At 38.9% G+C, this 21078-nt stretch overlaps 1 protein-coding gene across 6 annotated transcripts in view; it reads left to right on the top strand.

Annotated features, from left to right (window-relative positions):
• Positions 1–21078, top strand: part of MRE11 (MRE11 homolog, double strand break repair nuclease) — a 76553-nt gene that overhangs the window by 39088 nt on the left and 16387 nt on the right. For all 6 annotated transcript variants that reach the window (XM_055547436.1, XM_055547439.1, XM_055547434.1 and 3 more), the window contains 3 exons: positions 4578–4640; positions 15053–15272; positions 16415–16498. In XM_055547436.1, coding sequence (XP_055403411.1) covers positions 4578–4640; positions 15053–15272; positions 16415–16498 — 367 coding nt within the window. The remainder of the gene's footprint in view (positions 1–4577; positions 4641–15052; positions 15273–16414; positions 16499–21078) is intronic.

Below are 21078 nucleotides of genomic sequence, written 5' to 3'. Positions count from 1 at the left end.
AGTTAAGTGTCATAAGTATAATATGACCATCCCCCGCTAAATGTAAAATGCAAAACTACAAAACTCCCAGGAGATAACATAGGAGAACCTAGATGACCTTGTGTATGGTAATGACTTTTAGATTCAGCAACAAAAGCATGATTTATTAAAGAAGTAATTGATAATCTAGACTGCATTAAAATTTAAAACTTTTCCTTTACAAAAGACTAAAAAAAATGAGAAGACAAGCCACAGACTGGGAGAAAATAGTTGGAAAAGAAACAACATCTGATGAGGGATTATTATCTAAAATATGCAAAAATTTCTTAAAATTCAACAATAAGAAAATTTTTTAAATCCAATTAAAAAATGGACCAGGGACCTTAACAGAACAAGATAGACTATTGCCAAGTGAGCATATGAAAAGATGCTCCACATCTCATGTCATTACGGAAATGAAGCTACTACACACTTATCGGAATGGCCAAACTCTTGAACACCAACAGCACCAAATGCTGGTGAGGATGTAGTGCAACAGGAATCCTTACGTTGCTAGTGGGAATGCAGAATGATATAGTCACTTTGGAAGACAGTCGGGCAGTTTCTTAGAAAAGTAAACACACTCTTCCCATGCTCTTCAGCAGTCATACTCCTTGGTATTTACCCAACAGAGGTGAAAACTTAAGTCCAAACAAAACCCTGCACATGGTATTTATAGCAGTTTTATTTAGAACTGCCAAAATTTGGAAGCAACCAAGATGTACTTCAGTAGGGAAATGAATAAGTGAACTGTGAAACATCTAGATAAGGAAATGTTATTCTGTACTAAAATGAAATGACCTATCAAGCATTTAAAAGACATGGAGGAACCTTAAATGCATATTACCAAGTGAATGAAGCCAATCTGAAAAAAGTAACTTGATGTACTGAACATGATTCCTTACTGTGTAACATTCTGGAAAAGGTAAAACTATGGACTTGGTAAAAAGATGTGGTTGTGGGGGTGGGGTGAGAGGAGGAATAGATAGATTCACAGAGGTTTTTTAGAACAGAGAAACTACACTGTATCAAACTAAAGTGGTGGCTTATACATGTATACATTATACATTTGTCCAGCCTCATAGAATGCACAGCACCAAGAGTAAGCATTGCCAAGTGAGCGTATATGAACTTTAAGGTAAATTCTGGTAAATTTAAGGTACATTGGTAAATACCAATTGGTATTTACCAACTTTAAGGTAAATTTACCTTACCTTAAAGTGAACTTTTAGGTAAATTCTGGAGTTTGGGTGATACAGAGTATGGAGTGTGGAGTGTCAGCTGAACAGTTTTGGTGGGGGATGTTGATATTAATAGGGAAGACTGTGCATGTGTGGGACAGGGTATATGGGAAATCTAGGTAACTTCATTTTAATTTTGTTGTGAACCCAAGCTACTCTAAAAAAAATAAATAAAACAAGCTCCCCTCCTCATACTCTACCCTCCAAAAGGACCATCTACACCTGGAGTGACATCATGACTTTTGACAGAGAGAGAGAGAGAGAGAGAGAGAGAGTGTGTTTGTGTGTGTGTGTGTGTGTGTGTGTGTGTGTGTGTGTGTAACATGGGGGCTAAGCGTATGGACTGCAGACTGGATGACCTTACTTGCTGTGGAATTGTCAGTGGGCTGTTTTAATATCTCTGCTTCACCTATGAAATAGGGATAATAGAACTACCATCAAAACTGTGAGGATTAAAAGAACACATGTAAGTCCTAGGTACACTGGCACATAATGCCTGCTCCGTATTTTTTCCCTGATTCTCATTTCTCATCTGTGAATGACCCAGTGCTTTTGGTATATCATATGCCACCTGGAGAGCTATTACATGCTATGCTATCTTTTAAAAAACAATTATTTTTCCTATATTTTCCCCTTTTTACTGAATCATAACATACATGCTGCTATTTCTTTTAACAAAACTCTGGAGCCTAGATCTTATTTCCCTTTAGCTCTTTCTCTGCTTATTTGTTCATTTTTCACAGCAGAATTTTTTTCTATATTTGCTGCTTGGAATCTTTGCCTTCATTTTTCTCTTAAACCTATTCCTTCTGGGCTTTTGACCCCATATTTCTAGTGAATTTACTCTGGTCAAAGTACCAGTGACCTCCGGTGCTAAATTCACTGTCCATTCTCCATCTTAAATCTCACTTGACCACTTCTTAAAGCCTTTTTTCCATTGGCTTTTAGGGCTCCACACTCTTCTGGTTGTCTTCCCACCTCATTATCTGTGCCTCTCAGTTTCTATTGATTCCTCTTACCTCTCTAACCCTCTTATGTTGGAGTCTCCAGAACTCAGTCCTTTGACCCCTTCTTTATCTACACATTCTTTTGTATTCTCATCCAACTTCCTGGCTTTAAATACCAACATCAGTTTGATGATGACTTTTCAAAAGTCTAGCTCAGAACTCTTCTGTCAGCTCAAGTCTTCTGTAGCCAAGAGCCTGCTGGATGTTTCCACTCAGGTGTTCAGGAGACCTCCTCAGCTTCCAGCATTCCTCATCTGAGCCACTGATCCTTATCCCTTAGTGGAAGCACCATTCTTTCATTTGCTCAGGCGATCAACCTTGAAATCATCCTTGATTCCTCTCTTCCTGTCACCTGTATCCTGCCTGGAAATCCTTTAACTCTACCTTCAGAATCTGTACAGATGTGACTGTTTCTCACCACCTCCATCACTATCAGTGGTCTAAGCCATGGCTGTTTCTCACCTTAGTTACTCCTGTTGCCTCCAAACTGGTCTCGCTGTTCTGCCTGTGTTTCTTGTCCTCCACCCTCTGTTCTGTCCTCAGTTCCACTGTTGGTGGTCCTAAAGTAATTCAGATGAAGTCACTCCTGCCAGAGAAGAAAAAGCCCTTACAGTTGTTCCCAAGGCCTTACTGGATCTGGTTTCTGTAACTTCTTCAGCCACTTGTCTGCTCAAGCCCAGCATCCTCCTTGCTGTTTTAAACATACAGTGTTTCTGCCCCGGTGCCTTTGCATGTATTCTTTCTTTTGATTGGAATGATTTCCCCCAGGTACTTGTGAAGTTCATTCCCTACCTTTTAAAATCCTTGCCACTTTATCGCTTTATTACCTTCTCAGTCAGGTCTTTGATGATCTCCTGTAGCCTCTCCTTGGCACTTTCTGTCCCTCTTCCTGCATTATTTCTCTGGGAGCACGTAACACCTTTTGCAAAAATTTCACAGGTTCACGTACTTGAAAGGACTCTTAAGACTCCACTGAGCATACTCCAGGTTTTTATTTAAAGGCAGCTCGTATAGAGTATAGGCAGGCATTAGGGATCTGGGAAATGCCAGGCACCCACTCCTCCTCTCCTTGTGTGCACACTGCAAACCCAGGACTGGACACATAGCAAGATATGTGCAGAAGTTGACAGGGGTTTTTTTTTTTAATGCCACTCTAGTCACATAAGCCATGCTAACTGCTCATCCAGGTAGGAAACCATAGTAAATTGGCGCTGGGAATGCCAGAGGCTCCTCAGAGGTAAGTAAGAACAGAGTTTTCCCAGTCTAGGTGATCCCAACTAGACTTGATCCCATACACCTTCTAAAATACAGTATAGCTTATTTGTTTCTGATTTTCTAACACAGACACATGCACACGGTGATTATAAGCTCCTTAAGGGCAGACTTTCTGACTCTTGTTGATTGTTGTATTCTCTACCCCTACAGTAGTACCTGGTACTTAGTGGCTTGGCTCAGTAAATATGTGCTGAGTAAATTATTAAATAAATGGAACGTATCTCCAGCAGCATAACTAAATTGTAAGAGCTTTGTGAGCAGCAACTGGTAACAAAGGAAGCTCTGTATCCGTGGCACCAGGACCAGGGTTTGCAATCATTAAACTTTCAGTGGTTGACTGTTAACAGAATGGATCTTCAAGGGCCCACCCATTTGGGACACTATTTTAGAGAGCCTCCTGAATGACTTACATCCAGAAGCCTAAGGATAATTTGTGTAGTGTAATAACTCAAACCGGTTTTCGAGAGGTTTTTGTTCTTAGCTATTTTATTGAAGTATAACACCCATAGGACATTGCAGGTTCTTCCTCTGTAGTCTGACTGGCTGTTTGGCAGCAGGTAATATAATTTTGCTTTTGGCCAGTTTTTCTTAGAGTACATTTCTGAATTTTTAATGTAAGTCACTGGAGGAGGCAATGGCAGCCTACTCCAGTACTCTTGCCTGGAAAATCCCATGGACAGAGGAGCCTTGTAGGCTGCAGCCCATGGGGTCGCTAGGAGTCGGACACGACTGAGCGACTTCACTTTGATGTATTGGAGAAGGAAATGGCAACCCACTCCAGTGTTCTTGCCTGGAGAATCCCAGGGATGGGGGAGCCTGGTGGGCTGCCATCTATAGGGTCACACAGAGTCGGATACAACTGAAGCAACTTAGCAGCAGCACTGGGAAAATATGACTTCTTTAATCTTTTGTGAAACAAAACTATAGTTGAATTTCCAAGTTTTATGTTGAAATGAAAAGCGTCTGTTAAGCAGTTTTGTATTTACATAACAGACATGTTTGTAACATATTTGTGAATTTTTCTCTTACAATCCAGGTACGTCGTTTCAGAGAAAGCAGACAAAAGAATACGAATGAAGAAGATGATGAAGTTCGAGAGGTAATTTTCCTGTTAATTCCTTTGCATATTTGTCAGCTTGTTAAATCAGAATAACTAGTAGGTTTACTTAGTCTACAGGATCTTGGTTTGGTGGGTGGGACTGAGCAGGGGTTGGCTGATGACAGCTGCTTTTGACTTACTCCAGTTCAACCTATGAATATTGTGGTTGCTGATATTCTCTTTTTAACCTTCTGCTATTGTTTAAAACTTAACTAATTGTTGATACGTGTATGGAGTGGGAGGGCAGGGGGCAGGAATAATAGTTTGAAGAGTTCTTATTAGTCAAAATAATTCCCAACTGCTATTAGAACATCTTATCAATATAAGATAAAACCTTACCCCACTGAGCTGATATTGTTTGCAGCAAAAAAAGAAGAGATTTAGTGTTTTGGTTAGCAGTGTCATTAAAGGTAAATACACAGTGTCCACTGGTCTTTCTAAACTGTTGAAATTTTCTTGATTGCCCTCATCACTGTCTTTTCCATCTCTTTGTAGATTAGGAATTTGAGGTTAGCAACTGTTAACTTAAACTTCGGGCCTCTGTCTGGTACTTGGTGAATTCATGATTGAAATTCAAATTGAACTATATTTTCCTATTTTCTAATTGCTGTAAGTGTTGGATGATTGCTGTCTAGTACTTAAAAATTATTTTATCAATTATTTATTTGGACTTTTGATTGCTTTCCTTCAGCATTTTCTATAGTACCTGTTATGGGTAGCCATTGTGTTTTTATTAGGGATATAAATATGAAAAAGATGGTCTGGTTCCCCCAGAGAGTCTCAGTTTAGTACATGAGACAGAGATATGCAGAAAGAAAAATTTACACTATATGACCAGAAGTTTCATCCTCACTGAATTCATACAACTGTCCCATTAGTCCATTTTTGTTCCCTAAATATTTCAGAACTGTAGCTGACAGGTGTACTCTTGCCTGGAGAATCCCAAGGACAGGGGAGCCTGGTGGGCTGCCATCTGTGGGATCATACGGAGTCGGACACAACTGAAGCGACTTAGCAGCATCAGCAGCTAACAGGTGGTGAATTGGAAAGAGCTGGAACTGCTCACAAGGACCACAGCCTTTTCTAACTCAAAGAAACTATGACCCACTCTGTGTAGGGCCACTCAAGATAGATGGGTTATGGTGGCAAGTTCTGACAAAACATGGTCTATTGGAGAAAGGCATGGCAAACCACTTCAGCATTCTTGCCTTGAGAATCCCGTGAAAAGTATGAAAGGCACAAAGATCTGACACTAAAAGATGTACTCCTCAGGTCCGTAGGTGCCCAATATGTTATTGGAAAAGGGTGGAGAAGTAACTCCAAAAAGAATGAAGAGATGGAGCCAAAGCAAAAACAACACCCAGTTGTGGATGTGACTGGTGATGGAAGTAAAGTCGGATGCTGTAAAGAAGAATATTGCATGGGAACCTGGAATGTTAGGTCCATGAATCAAGGTAAACTAGAAGTGGTCAAACGAGATGGCAAGAGTGAACATCAACATTTTAGGAATCAGTGCACTAAAATGGACCGGAATGGGTGAATTTAATTCAGGTGACCATTATATCTACTACTGTGAGCAAGAATCTCTTAGAAGAAATGGAATATCCCTCATAGTCCATAAGAGTATGAAATGCAGTACTTAGGTGCAATGTCAAAAATGACAGAATGATATCTGTTCGTTTCCAAGCCAAGCCATTAAAGAACACAGTAATCCAAGTCTATGCTCTGATCAGTAATGCTGAAGAAGCTGAAGTTGACTGGTCCTATGAAACATACAAGACCTTCTATATCTAACACCCCAAAAAGATGTCCTTTTCATTTTAAGGGACTGGAATGCAAAAGTAGGGAGTCAGGAGATACTTGGAGAAACAGGCAAGTTTAGCCTTGGAGTACAGAATGAAGCAGGTCAAAGGCTAACAGAGATTGGCCATGAGAACGCACTTGTCATAGCACTTCCAACAATATAGGAGATGACTCTACAAATGGACATCACCAGATGGTCAGTACTGAAATCAGATTGATTATATTCTTTGCAGCCAAAGATGGAGAAGCTCTATACAGTCAGCAAAAACAAGACCAGGATCTGATTGTGGCTCAGATCATGGACTCCTTATTGCCAAATTCAGACTTAAATTGAAGAAAGTAGGGAAAAACCACTAGACCATTGAGGTATGACCTAAATTAAATCCCTTAGGATTATACAGTGGAAATGACAAAGATTCAAGGGATTAGATCTGATAGACAGAGTGCCTGAAGAACTATGGATGGTTTGTGCCATTGTACAGGAGGCAGTGATCAAGACCATCCCCAAGAAAAATGCAGAAAGGCAAAATGGGTGTCTGAGGAGGCCTTACAAATAGCTGAGAAAAGAAGAGAAGCCAAAAGCCAAGGAGAAAAGGAAAGATATACCCATATGAATGCAGAGTTCCAAAGAAGAGCAAGGAGAGATGAGGAAGCCTTCCTCAGTGATCACTGCAAAGAAACAGAGGAAAACAATAGAATGGGAGACTAGAGATCGCTTCAGGAAAATAGAGATACCAAGGGAACATTTTGTGCAAAGATGGGCACAATTAAGGACAGAAATAGTATGGATCTAACAGAAGCAGAAGATATTAAGAAGAGGTGGAAAGAATACACAGAAGCACTGTATAAAAAATATCTTCATGACCGAGACAACCACAATGGTGTGATCACTCACCAAGAGCCAGACATCCTGGAATGTGAAGTCAAATGGGCCTTATGAAGCATCACTAAGAACAAAGCTAGTGGAGGTGATGGAATTCCAGCTGAGTTAATTTAAATCCTAAAAGTTGATGCTGTGAAAGTGCTGCACTCAATATGCCAGCAAATTTGGAAAACTCAGCAGTGGCCATAGGACTGGAAAAGGTCAGTTTTCATTCCAATCCCAGAGAAAGGAAATGCCAAAGAATGTTATAACTACTGCACAATTGCACTCATCTGACACGCTTCAAAGTAGTGCTCAAAATTCTCCAAGCCAGACTTCAACAGTATGTGAACTGTGAACTTAGAGATGTTCAAATTGGATTTAGAAAAGGCAGAGGAACCAAAGATCAAATTGCCAACATCCATTGGATCATCAAAAAAGCAAGAGAGTTCCAGAAAAACATCTACTTTTGCTTTATTGATGATGTCAAAGCCTTTCACTGTGTGGATCACAACAAACTGTGGAAAATTTTTAAAGAGATGGGAATACCAGACGACCTTACCTGCCTCCTGAGAAATCTGTAGGCAGGTCAAGGAGCAACAGTTAGAACTGGACATGAAACAACAGATTGGTTCCAAATCGGGAAAGGAGTACATCAAGGCTGTATATTGTCACTCTGCTTATTTAACTTATATGCAGAGTACATCATGAGAAATGCTGGACTGGATTGCCGGGGTCCAGCCCCAGCTGATCCAGGGTATTCGAAGGGGAGATGGCATAGGCGAGGGTCAGGCAACAACTGCTTAATTACACGTTAATTAAGGATACAAAGAGTAATAGAATGAGGATAGCTCAGTAGGAAAATTCAGTGGAGAAAAGAGGCTGAGTAGCTTGGTTTACACGGGAGACCAATAAAACTTCAAGACAAGAAGTTTGCACCACTTACGTAGGCCGCAGGCGTCCTTCCATTCTCCCGAAGGAGAGGAGACACTGAGGCCTCCCCGTTCGGATCTTAGAAGCCCATTAGCAAGCATGGCGGGTTCCGCGCTCCAGATGGAGACTCAGCCAGAATTTGGGAAAGAGAGTGACATGGGGAGACCAAGTTTCAGTGAACAAGGCCCGCACTTTATTTTCCAAAGTAGTTTTTATACCTTAAGTTGTGCATAGAGGATAATGGGGGAAGGGGTGGAGTCATGCAAGGACAACAGTTCCTGGTCCTAATCGAAGCCAGGCTTTCAAACTTATCATATGCAAAAGTTCAGGTGATTGACATCATCTTCTGGCCCAGAGGCCTGTTAACATTTTAAGAAACTTATTTTTCTCTAAAGGTGATTATTCCAAAGTCAGGCACCAGCCTCCAAAAAAGCATTGGACAAAGCTGCATTTTACATTTCTATACACCCATTATATCAATCAATACACTGCCAAGGACACAGTAGGTAAGGAGTATGGAGACTTAGCAGCAAACATTGGCCCAACAAGTGAAAAACCCTTCACCAATACAATTTCTAATCAATCTTTTAACTACTCAAAGGAATCTGTGTTTAGGCAGTTTAGAACATCTCCTGCCTCTCACAGTTAGGAGTCTCTGAACAATCACATGTGGCCGGAAAAACCTATTCAGGCAGGCTAGAGGATTTCCAAAGGAGTTTTTAGATTGAAACACTGTCACACCCAGGAATTATTAACTGGAGCTGTAAGCTAACTCTTTTTTCAGAGAGAGGTAGTGGGGGACAGCCCCCGGTAAAGTCAGAGGTGTAGGTGAAAGCACAAAGCAGAAAGTAGGCAGACTCTGGTGTGGGGGGTAGATGCTCGAGAATTTACAGGGGGACTCCTGAGGCTCAATCCCGCCTTTGCGTATGCCGAGCCTCCTTCCTCATGACCTTTGTCATGGGCGGAGTTCCTCACGCTGGCTCCCGGCAGTGATAGAATTCCTGTTGAGCTATTACAGATCCTCACTCAATATGCAATATGCCGGCTCCCGGCACTGGATGAAACACAAGCTGGAATCAAGATTGCCAGGAGAAATATCACTAACCTCAGATACGCAGATGATACCACCCTTATGGCAGAAAGCGAAGAAGAACTAAAGAGCCTCTTGATGAAAGTGAAAGAGGAGAGTAAAAAAGTTGGCCTAAAACTCAACATCCAGAAAACTAAGATCATGGCATCCAGTTCCATCACTTCATGGCAAATAGATGGAGAAACAATGGAAACAGTGACAGACTATTTTTTGAGGCTCCAAAATCACTGTAGATGGTGTTTGCAGCCATGAAATGAAAAGATGCTTGCTCCTTGGAAGAAAAGCTATGACCAACCTAGACAGCATATTAAAAAGCAGACATTACTTTGCCAACAAAGATCTGTCTCGTCAAAGCTATGGTTTTTCCAGTAGTCGTGTATGGACGTGAGAGTTGGACTATAAAGAAAACTGAGCACCGAAGAATTGATGCTTTTGAACTGTCATGTTGGAGAAGACTCTAGAGAGAGAGTCCCTTGGACTGCAAGAAGATTCAACCAGTCTATCCAAAGGAAATCAGTCCTGAATATAGATTGGAAGGACTGATGCTGAAGGCGAAACTCCAATATTTGGCCACCTGATGTGAAGAACTGATTCATTTGAAAAGACCTTGATGCTAGGAAAAATTGAAGGCGGGAGGAGAAGGGGACTACAGAGAATGAGATGGTTGGATGGCATCACTGACTCAGTGGACATGAGTTTGAGTAAACTCTGGGAGTTGGTAATGGACAGTAAAGTCTGGTGTGCTGTAATCCATGGGGTCACAAAGAGTTGGACACCACTGAGTGACACCAAACTGAACTGAACTGATACTATTTAGAACTTGACTAATAAAGTTCGAGGCTTTCCCAAGGTGTAATTCACAGGTTTGTAGAATTATTTAGCTCAGAACATGAATCCCAGTATCATACTTAAATTACTTAAACAAACAAAAGCATTAGTTTTTCCTTTAGAGATAAAAAACATGCTTTAATGTCTTGTTCACATAGAAAAACTCTCAAGTATTTTCTTTAATTGTAGGTTCCTATTTAAATAAAAAGCCAAATATCAGTAGTAAATATTTTAGGCTTTGCTGGCCATCTATGGTATATGTCACTTTTCTTTTTTTAACAGCCCTTTAAAAATGTAGAAACTGTTCTTAGTCTGATCCAAAGTTCATAGTTGGACTGGCCTCTGATTTCTTTCTTATGTTCTATCTGAATTTGATTCAGGGTCAATATCTTTTTTTAAGCTGTAATACCAAGTGCTATTGATGGAGTGAAGAGTCAGCCAGTAGGATGAGAGAAAATATTTGCAAATCATATATCTGATAAAGGATTAATAACCAGAATATATAAAGGGCTCTAAAATTCAGTGAAATAACCCGTTTTAAAAATGGACAGAGGGCTTGCCTAGATATTTCTTTAAAGAAGAGATACAGTTAACCACTAAGCACAGAAAAGATGCTCAATATCACGAAACACTAGGGAATTCTAATCAAAACCATTAGATACACTTTGTATTCCTTTGAATGGCTGTTCTCCAAGAAATTAGAAGCTAACAAATAATGGCAAGAAAATGGAGAAATGGCAACCCTTGTGCGTTGCTGCTGCTGCTAAGTCGCTTCAGTTGTGTCTGACTCTTTGCGACCCCATAGATGGCAGCCCACCAGGCTCCCCCATCCCTGGGATTCTCCAGGCAAGAACACTGGAGTGGGTTGCTGTTTGCTTCTCCAATACATGAAAGTGAAAAGTGAAAGAAGTCGCTCAGTCGTGTCCAATTCTTAGCAACCCCATGGACTGTGGCCTACCAGGCTCCTCCGTCCATGGGATTTTCCAGGCAAGAGTACTGGAGTGGGTTGCCAGTGCATTGCTAGTGGGAAGATAAAAGCTACTGTGGAAAACAGTATGATGATTCCTCAGAAGGTTAAACATGGAATTTCTATATGATCTTTACAAATCTAAGTGGTGAAAAATTATTTCTTACTGTTGTTTTTAATTAATACTTTTTTTATTACTATAAGTCTGAACAGTTTTTATAAGTTACATTAGATGAAACACTTTGTCATGTTCTTTACATAGAGTATTATTTTTTTGCCTAGGTCATTGGCCTTTCTCTAAAATTGATTCATAAGAGCACTCAGGTGAAAGTGTGTGCACACTCATACTGAGTGTTTGTGTAGCAGAGTTAGGGGTTTTTGTCCTGTAAAAGAGGTCTCCTTTTGTTCCTGAGGGTTTTTTGTTTGTTTAAATCTGGAATAGGTAATGAATCAAAAGCTTTTTTGGCATCTGTGAAGATACGCCTGTGGGGTTCTTCCTCCTGTTTTCTGTTAATATGGTGAATTATATTATTTTCTATTCTATTATTGACACATCCTTAGTATCACTTTATGAGCCCCCTGGTAATGGGTGTACTGGTCTTTTAATGTGCCCCTGGATTCCTTTTGTTTGCTTTGATATTCATGAGTAAAATACTGTAATTTTTCTTCTGTGCATGCAGTCCTTTGTCAGTTTTCGGTACTATGTTATGCTGGCTTTATAAAAAGAAATTGGCAGCTTTCTTTCTTAATGCTATCAAAATAGCCATGGAATCATCTATTCTTTGAAGATTTGGTAGAATTTACCTGTGAAACTCTGATTGTGGTCATTTTCCGGAGTGTAGATCTTTTAATAATTTTCTCAAAATGTTGTTTGTTAATTAGTCTGTTGAGACTGTCTTGGTTTAGTTGAGGTCATTTATTTTCCAAATTACTTAGAATTGAACAGAGTGCTTTGTCATAATTCTTTTAATTTTCCTTAGATCTTTTTTCTCCCTCCATTCTCATTTCTTTGCTTTAATTTAACAATTCATTTTAAAGTACTTTAATCTGTTCTGATATTCAGTATTTTTATTATAATTTTCTAGATATTCTGTACTTTTTGTTTTATTTTGCAATTTGAAGTCAGGGTATTTTCATTTTTAATTTTATTGCACTGTGATGAGAAAGTATGGTATTCTTTTTTGCTATTTAGAATTGATCTTTTTCTTAGCATCCCATTATATATCAGTTAAACCATTTCATGGGGTCTTGAAAAGAAGTATATTATTTATTTTCAGAGTACAGAGTTCAACATGTATCAATTACATCTACCTTAGTATGTAATTTACAGTGCTTCCCTGGTGGCTCAGGCAGTAAAGCGTCTGTCTACAATGCAGGAGACCTGGGTTCAGTCCCTGGGTCGGGAAGATCCCCTGGAGAAGGAAATGGCAATCCAGTCCAGTACTATTGCCTGGAAAATCCATGGACGGAGGAGCCTGGTAGGCTACAGTCCATGGGGTCGCAAAGAGTCGGACATGACTGAGCACACTTTCACTTAGTATGTAATTTAGGTCTTTAGTACATTTTTTAATGTACTGTTATTTATGGTAGTTGTAGTCTATAAAGTCACTACAAACACTGAGTGAGTATTTAACTTACTGCTTCAAGAAGAAATACAAGGCTCTTGCCAGCCACTGGTTACAAAATCTTTGCTAACTGATTAATGCAGTACCTTTTCTGTGTGTGTTTTTGTTTGAGGACACCTTATTCAGTATATGTCGTTGATTCATTAACATTGAACTTGTGGCCAATAGCCCTATAACTCATGTCTGAATAACGCTTATCTGACAAGTGTATTTCCTCCACAAGGCACGTCTTAGCTTCCTGCACTTAGGAACAGTAAACAACACTTCAGCAGTACACCAGGGGCCATTTTAAAAGTAAAATCACCATCCAAAAGCACAGAATTGTGAACAACATGGCACTACAAGTGTTCCGAAAAGGACACTCATTTACAAGTATGAGAGCTGAAACCAGAAGGCTGAGTGTCACATTGTTTGACATCATCTGGGAATGTGTGTGTCAGGCAATTAAAAATTTTCACGGCACATGCCCATAATTGACCACAAAAACATCAGGAGTATTGTTTTGGGGTTACAAAAACATTTTGGCAAGTAGGTGAATTTGCATATATGGGATGTGAAAATTATGAGAATTGGCCATACTTTATCTGGGACAAGAAAGGTTAATTGAAATCTTTACAGTTTTTTTATGTTTTTTGTTGTATTCCCTGAAGTTTTTTCTTTTTGAGTTTTAATGCCATGTTGAATGCTTGTAGTGAGTTAGCTGTTCCACTCCAACAGGTACCTCATCGTGAAGCTTGGTTCCCTCCCACCACCACTTCACTCCCGCTTCTGCCCTGCCTGCTTTGTTCTCATCTCCTTAGTTAGCCCTGTCTGTCCATAGTTCATGGATCACAGAGAGCTTGGAAACGCTCTAGCTGCCTGTTCTTAGACCAAGAACTTGTCATTCTAAGCAAGAGAGACTGTTGTCATGGTCTTTTGGGAGGGATAGATCAATTTTGGAGCTCTCTACACTGTCTGAAACTCTTCAGCCTTCTTCCTTAGCCAAGCCAGTTATTCATTCTCCTACCCATTAACTCTTTCTCCTAGGCTTTGTGTTTTGTGGGTAGAGCATTTTTCTAATTTCATTGAAAACATTAAAAAACATTTTTGTTGTTCTTGTTACATTTTGATAGATTTAAAGGAAGAGATCAGAGCATTGCTCTTTTGTTTTTAATCAGGAAATCTATTGTCACTTCAGAGTTATTCAGGATATTTCATTAAGTGTCAAACTGGTCTTTTTTAGACAGTTTATTTATTAAATTAAAATCTTGATCCTAAGGTTTTAATCCTTTTCCAGGCTTTCACTTGTTTTGTTCTACTTAACTCTTTATATATATTTGTAAGAAATTATTGCTTATGTTCTTCTGATTATAAAAGTCATATTTTAGAAAATGTATATTGTAGCAAATTTGTAATATTCAATAATAATGAAGAAAAGAAAAGCACCCTAAAATGTCATCACTCAGAGATAGAAGCTATTTTTAGTGAGGTTTTTTCCTTGTTATTTATCAATAGCACATTGTATAGAGAAGTTCAAATGATGACAGCCTCTTACAAATTGTGGTGTTGAATTAGGCATGCGTGCACGTGTACTAAATCGGTTCCATCATGTCCAACTCTTTGCAACTCTATGGACTGTAACCCACCAGGTGCCTCTGTCCATGGGATTTTCTCCTCTTGTTTTCCTGACAAGAGGAGGTTGTCAGGCCCTCCTCCAGGGGATCGGCCCAACCCAGGGATAGAACTCGTCTCTTATGTCTCCTGCATTGGCAGGCAGGTTCTTTACCACTGGCACCACTTGAGAAGCCTGTTGAATTAGGGTTGATTGCTAACTCCTGACAGAATTGCCATTCCTCCCAGTTCTGAAACTTCTGATTTTGTGAAATTTTATTCTCCTTAGTATACCTTTCAAAAGGTCTCCTTTTATAGGTAGTATTGCAAATCGATCTGGCAAATCACAGGCACTGAATTTGATTGCTGATGGAGAAGGCTTCTCTTGTATTGCATTTTTTAGTGTGACTATGAGGAGAAGGGGGCGGCAGAGGATGACATGGTTGGATGGCATCACTGATTCAGTCAACCTGAGTTTGAGTGAACTCCAGGAGATAGTGAAGGACAGGGAAGCCTGGCATGTTGCATCCCATGGGATTGCAAAGAGTTGGACACAACTGAGCGACTGAACGACAACAATAACAGCATAATTAGTGAAAAATAATAGTTTAGACAGTTTCTCAATATGAGAAGTTCACCAGAGTGACCAGATTAATGAGTTGGGAGGATGCTGCATTGTCCACTAACGTGCTTTCCTCTTATCATCCCTGTCAGGCCATGAGTAGGGCCAGAGCCCTCAGATCTCAGTCAGAGGACGCTGCTTCCGCCTTTACTGCTGAAGACCTTATGAGCATAGATTTGGCAGAACAGATGGCTGATGACTCTGATGATAGCGTCAAAGCAGCAGCCAACAAAGGAAGAGGCCGAGGAAGAGGCCAAAGAGGAGGAAGAGGGCAGAATTCAGTGTCGAGAAGGGGGTCGCAGAGAGGAAGAGGTTAGCCCTGAGTACTGTCTTCCCTACACATTCACACTTGGCAGTTGTGCAGGAAATTCAGAATTGTATCCCCATTGGCAGAATTGAGTTACACAGTCCTTCAAAAATTTATCTTTATAATGTGCTGAGATAGGCTTTAATGTAGTTCTAACATACACATTTCACTTAAATATTGAATAGCCACATGCACATAAAGTTTTTAATATATATTTTTTTACATAATAAAAGAGTTTAATACCTACTCTCCTGTTTTTTAAAAGAATTTCATTGTGTTTGGGGATTTTCCTGAAGATCCTGTGGTTAGGACTTGAACTTTCACTGCTAAGGGTGTGGGTTCAATCCCTAGTCAGGGAATTAAGATCCCTCTAGTCTCACTGCACAGCCAAAAAAAAAAAGTTTCACAGTTTTTCTTATACATTGGATATATTTAATCGATACATTTGCTCTCACATATACAAAGTAATAGTGAATGAAACACTTAAGGAAAATGATTAACTAAGGCCCACTGACAGTAGGAATAAAACTCCAGATCATAAAAATTATTTTTGTTAGTGTCATAAGATACAAATGCCCACATTATCATGAAATGGCCTTATAAAATTTGTTTACAAAGAAAAACTGCCCTCAAACAATTTGATTTATTAATGTTAGTTAAGATTAATTACCATCATTGTGTTTAATGTGACACTATTGTCATTGAATAGTCCAAATAATAAAAGCTTTCACCCAGTGACTTCCTAATGAAGTATAAAAATCCCTAGGAATATTTAAAAATTATTTTTATTAAATATTTACCTATAGGAATTTTAAACTGGTTAAAATGGGTAGTAATTTAGTTAAAAATCTCCAAGGAGAAAAGTCTCCATATTCTATTGATGATTATTTTATTATCCTTGCATTTATAAATATTTTCCTTAAATTTTAAATGGAGCAATATGAACCAGATGTGGCCTAAGTATAGTCTTTGAAAATTGACTGATCAGACTCTAGATGTTTCTTCATATATATATATATATTTGGCATTTTACACATAAACTGTTTTGAGATAACAAAATTTTTTAAGATTTCATTTTGATTTTATTTTTTTAAATAAAACTTTAGCTTCTGATGGACTGTATATTAACTGCTCAATATTCTAACAGCAGGCACTAGTCTGGAGATTTCTACTCAAGGCAGAGGTTCAAAGGCCACTACATCAACGTCTAGAAATATGTCTATTATAGATGGTGAGTATAGACTGCAAGTGATCATCTTTCAGTTATTTATAAATTCCAATGCAAAAAGACCCAGGAAACCCCATGAATAAGTCTTACTGGTTTGTGTTGTCATCACTGGGGAGTCAAAAGAGTTATTGGAATCACAGGATAAATTATATTAATTTAAAAGACCTTTGCCATTCAGGGGGGCTATTGAAGAGCTCTAAATGTATTTTTTATAATATCTGATATTAGACAGATCTAATGATTTCCCTTTAATAGAGGGATCACTGAGACATAGAAAAGGCAGTTGGTCAGTGTATCAACAGTGATTAAGAGACAAGGAACTGCTTCTTAACATACTGTTAACTTGCTTTTCTAATGCTGCTTTTGTCCATCTCTACTGTTAATATAGCCATGTGAGCTGCATTCAAGGGAAATTACAGTCAATTCTATGCATTGATTTTGTATATGTGTTGTGTCTGAAAGCTAGCCTCAAACTAAGGGAACCTATTTTTTATAAACTGTTTAGATAATTAGTATAGAAATTTAATAAACTTTTTAATATTATAGTTTATGAGATCAGCAGAAATTATAAGTCAGATTTGTGAAAATATATGTTAAAATACGTGATTTTTTTTCTCCTTTGAATTGAGAGTATATCCATATGTATTGTATTATCTTATTAGAGATTAATTTTTGACAGATTGAAGAGTTGGATTAAATCTTACAAGATGAAATTTGTAAAGGGTAAATACATGCTGTATATATGTCTAAGAGGATGGCTGCACAGAGAGAGTTCTGAGAAGTATGTGATATTAGCAGGAAACCAAGTAAGAAAGACTTAGGTCACTAAGGTTGTGCAAAGGTTGATTCAACTGTCTCAATCTGATGGTGCCTGAAGGGCTGTTGCTGAGCCATAAGAGACACCAGGATTCTTGCTCTTTGGAGGAGAGGAATTCAATCTGGGGCCAGTGACGAGGCTCAATCAGTGAGATTTTGTGTGATAAAGTTTTATTAAAATATAAAAGAGATAGAGAAGGCTTATGGACATAGACATCAGAAGTGGAAGGAAAGAGTGCCTCCCTGCTAGCTTTTAGCTGGATGTTATATAGCTACTAGCAGGCTGCTAATTGGAGGAAGGAAATATCTCAAAACTCAGACCGGCACCAGGCCCCTCATCCACAACATGCATTTTGACATAACATTGGCACAAGGTGAGTCATCCTGGGCCATAAAGCCATTGACATGAATCTTGAAGAAAGGCAGGTTTCCAAGCAAATATATAGTTTCATTAACATAGATTAGGAGAACAATTGTATGAGTAAAACATACTGGTTCCTTGAGCCCTTATCAGTTCTGAGTCTCTTAAGGGAACTGACTTGAAGAAAGACATTGTTCATTAACATAGCTTAAAAGAAAAGCATTTCTGTAAGAAAAACACATTGGTTAGCTCAAGGTTTGAGAAAAGTTAAGTTCAGGTGGAACCAGGTGTCATCATGGCAACATAGAATTTTAAAAGAAACCTTTTAATTTTGTATAGAGAAGGAAAAAATGCTGATACTTGTAGTTTGTTTCCTCCTGCCGCTTAAGAGAGAGAAAATCGTCTGACACTTGCATCCTGTTTCCTCTGTTTGGAGACCCCTAGCCTTCCTGCCTGTTAACCTCTGAGTGCCAAAAGCAGTATTTATAGAAGTAGTGCTTCTCTACAGCAAGGACGTTCTCTCTCTGTGCTGATTGGATGTATCATGTCAAGAATACTGTGCTCATCTTTGGAACCATATTTCAAGAAGGATATCAGCTTTATATGATCATTCAGAAGAGAAACCATATAATATAAAAAAATCTCTTAGAAGGAACTTAGGATAGCTAACCTGGGAAAAATTGAAATCTTTACATTAACGAAGTTCAATCATGTCAAAGATCGAATAGATATGATTTGCACAGTCCTAAAGACAGTGGTTTTAAATCTGTTTTAAGTTATAGATTCTGCAAGCTACATATCCTGTCTTTAAATAAGTACTCATGCAATTATATTCCATTTCAAAGGGTTCAGGGATCCCCTAGAAGCCCATCCATGGGCTCTAGGTTAAGAACTGCTCCCCAGTGAGGACAGATGGGAAAAGCTAATCACACACAGATTTAAGTTTATTATATGATAAAAGAGACCTGGAAGACTTAAGAACAATTTCACGTACTCCCTCTTTTATAGACGAGGGAACTGAGCTAAATATTTTGCCTTAGGTTGATAAAACCACTGATAGTACTAATTTATGAGACAATTGCTAATTGTCTGCAACTATAATTACTAATATTTATGAGACAATTACTGGATGCCTGTCAACAGCTCAGTGGAAAGTGAAAGTGTTAGTCGCTCAGTCATGTCTGACTCTTTGCTACCCCATGGCCTGTAGCTCACCAGATTCTTCTGTCCATGGGATTTCCCAGGCAAGAATACTGGAGTGGGTAGCCATTTCTCCAGGGGATCTTCCAGACCTAGTGATCAAACCCGGGTCTCCTGCTTTGCAGGCAGACTCTTTAGCATCTGCTCAGTAGAGTCAGTACTTATATTTTCTCTGTTTTACAGAAAAGAGAACCAAGGCTTTGAAAAGATAGGCAGTTTATCTAAGGTCTCACAGCTGGTAAATTCTGGAGCTTGAATTGATCCCCCACATTCTCTGGCCTTCAGGACAAGTAGTTAAGCACTATACTAGTTTCCAGAGCGAGATAAAATTAGAGATTGAGCTAATTGGTTGATTGAGCTAATTGGTTCTCAGTAGTCTTTGCATTATACAGAAGAGCCTGTCAATCAACCCAAACATGGAGTAAGCCACCTCAGAAGGAAATGACCTGTGACTCCATCAGAGGAAGTTTTTCGGTATTTTTTGGATGACAGATGCCTTTGGAGAACAGACAAAGACATCAGATCTATTAAATGATTCTCAAAGAATCTTCTTATCAGAAGTTCTGCTGCTATGTTTTTATTCAAGAATTATTCAATATTTGCATAGAGCCAACTGAAATCCATTTGACTTCATAAGTATGTTGTCTCTGTTGCCATTTAGAAAATGGCATCTAGAAGGATACTGAGACATTCTTAGCAGGTCTAAAATAAAAGCAGAGACGGGGAAAGGAAGTGAAAAAAAAAAAGCACTGTAAAGAATCTGGGCTGAGTTCAACATATGAAAAGTTCTGTGACTTTAGATGAGTCACTCAGTCTCCTAGTCTGTTCACATGTAAATTGGGACTAATCTTGCCAAATTCTATTATTCTGAAGATTAAAAGCAAAAAACCTGGGAATTCACTGGTGGTCCACTGATTAGGACTCTCCTGAGGGCCCAGGTTCAATCCATGGTTGGGGAAGTAAGATCCTGCAAGCCAGATGATAGGGTACCCCCCCACCCCGCAAAGGCTGGCACATAGTAGGCTTTTGTGAAATGTTAATGTTAAAAAAGAGAGAGCTATTATTGAAAAAAAGAGGGAGTTAGGAAAGGAACAAGAATAAAATATGAACACCTTGTTAAGCCACTACAGTTCGGTTAATGTGCAACACAGAGGCATGGACATTGTAAATTACCTGCCTTTACCTGAGCCCAAACTGAGTTTTTTCATCATGGCTTTGTTCAGTTTTTTGTTTGTTTGCTTGTTTATTTTAATTAATTTTTTACTTTTGGCTGCACTGGGGCTTCATTGCCATGCACTGGCTTTTTCAGTTGCAGTGAGCAGACTTCTTGAGGTGGCTTTTCTTGTTGCAGAGCACAGGCTCTAGGGCCTGTAGGCTCAGTAGTTGTGGTGCATGAGTTTAGTTGCTCCATGGCATGTGGGATCTTACCAGACCAGGGATGAAACCTGCATCCCCTGCATTGGCAGGCAGATTCTTAACTACTGTACCATCAGAAAAGTCCAGGCTTTATTGTTTTATGTGAAGCTTTCCCTAACACCATTGGACAGAATTAATCACTCAAACTGAGTCTTCAAGTTTCCACTGTTCTTGTTAAGAAATCAGCTGTTAGTTTAGCTTGTTGCTTTTTTTTTTTTAAGTAGTCCATTTTTCCTCCATCTAGCTGTCTTTGGTGTTCCCCACTTTCACTATGATGAATCTAGATTTCAATTCTTTTTTTGTCCTGCTTAGAATTTATTCAGCTTCATGAAACTGTGAATTGATGTGTTTTATCACTTCTAGTAATCCTTTGTTGTTATCCCTTCAGATACTACCTCTATTCTGTTCTTATTCTTCTAAGATTTCAATTAAATAAATATAACCTGTTCACTCTGTCCTCCTACTGGGGAGTAGTACTAACTTCCCAGAGTAATTAAAAGTGTTAAATGAACTATGCATATCCATTACTGAGCATAGCACTTGATAAGAATCCAATCAGTGATTGCTGTTGTTATTAATAGTATTAGTGGCAGTGTTTACAATAAACTTATGAAAATGGATCTTCCATAAATTAGTCTAAATTTGTCTTTTATACAGTTGATTTGGCTCAGTGGTTTTACATTTAACTGGTTACATCCAACATTGGGCCTTTTTTTGAAAAATAAAACTGACTTTTTAATACAGTCTGTGACAGAATAACCATGGAGTACTAGCTATAGTAGCTGTAACT

The sequence above is a fragment of the Bubalus kerabau genome, chromosome 15 (genome assembly GCF_029407905.1).
Source record: "Bubalus kerabau isolate K-KA32 ecotype Philippines breed swamp buffalo chromosome 15, PCC_UOA_SB_1v2, whole genome shotgun sequence".
Classification (NCBI taxonomy): domain Eukaryota; kingdom Metazoa; phylum Chordata; class Mammalia; order Artiodactyla; family Bovidae; genus Bubalus; species Bubalus kerabau.
This window is presented reverse-complemented; position numbering and strand designations above follow the sequence as displayed.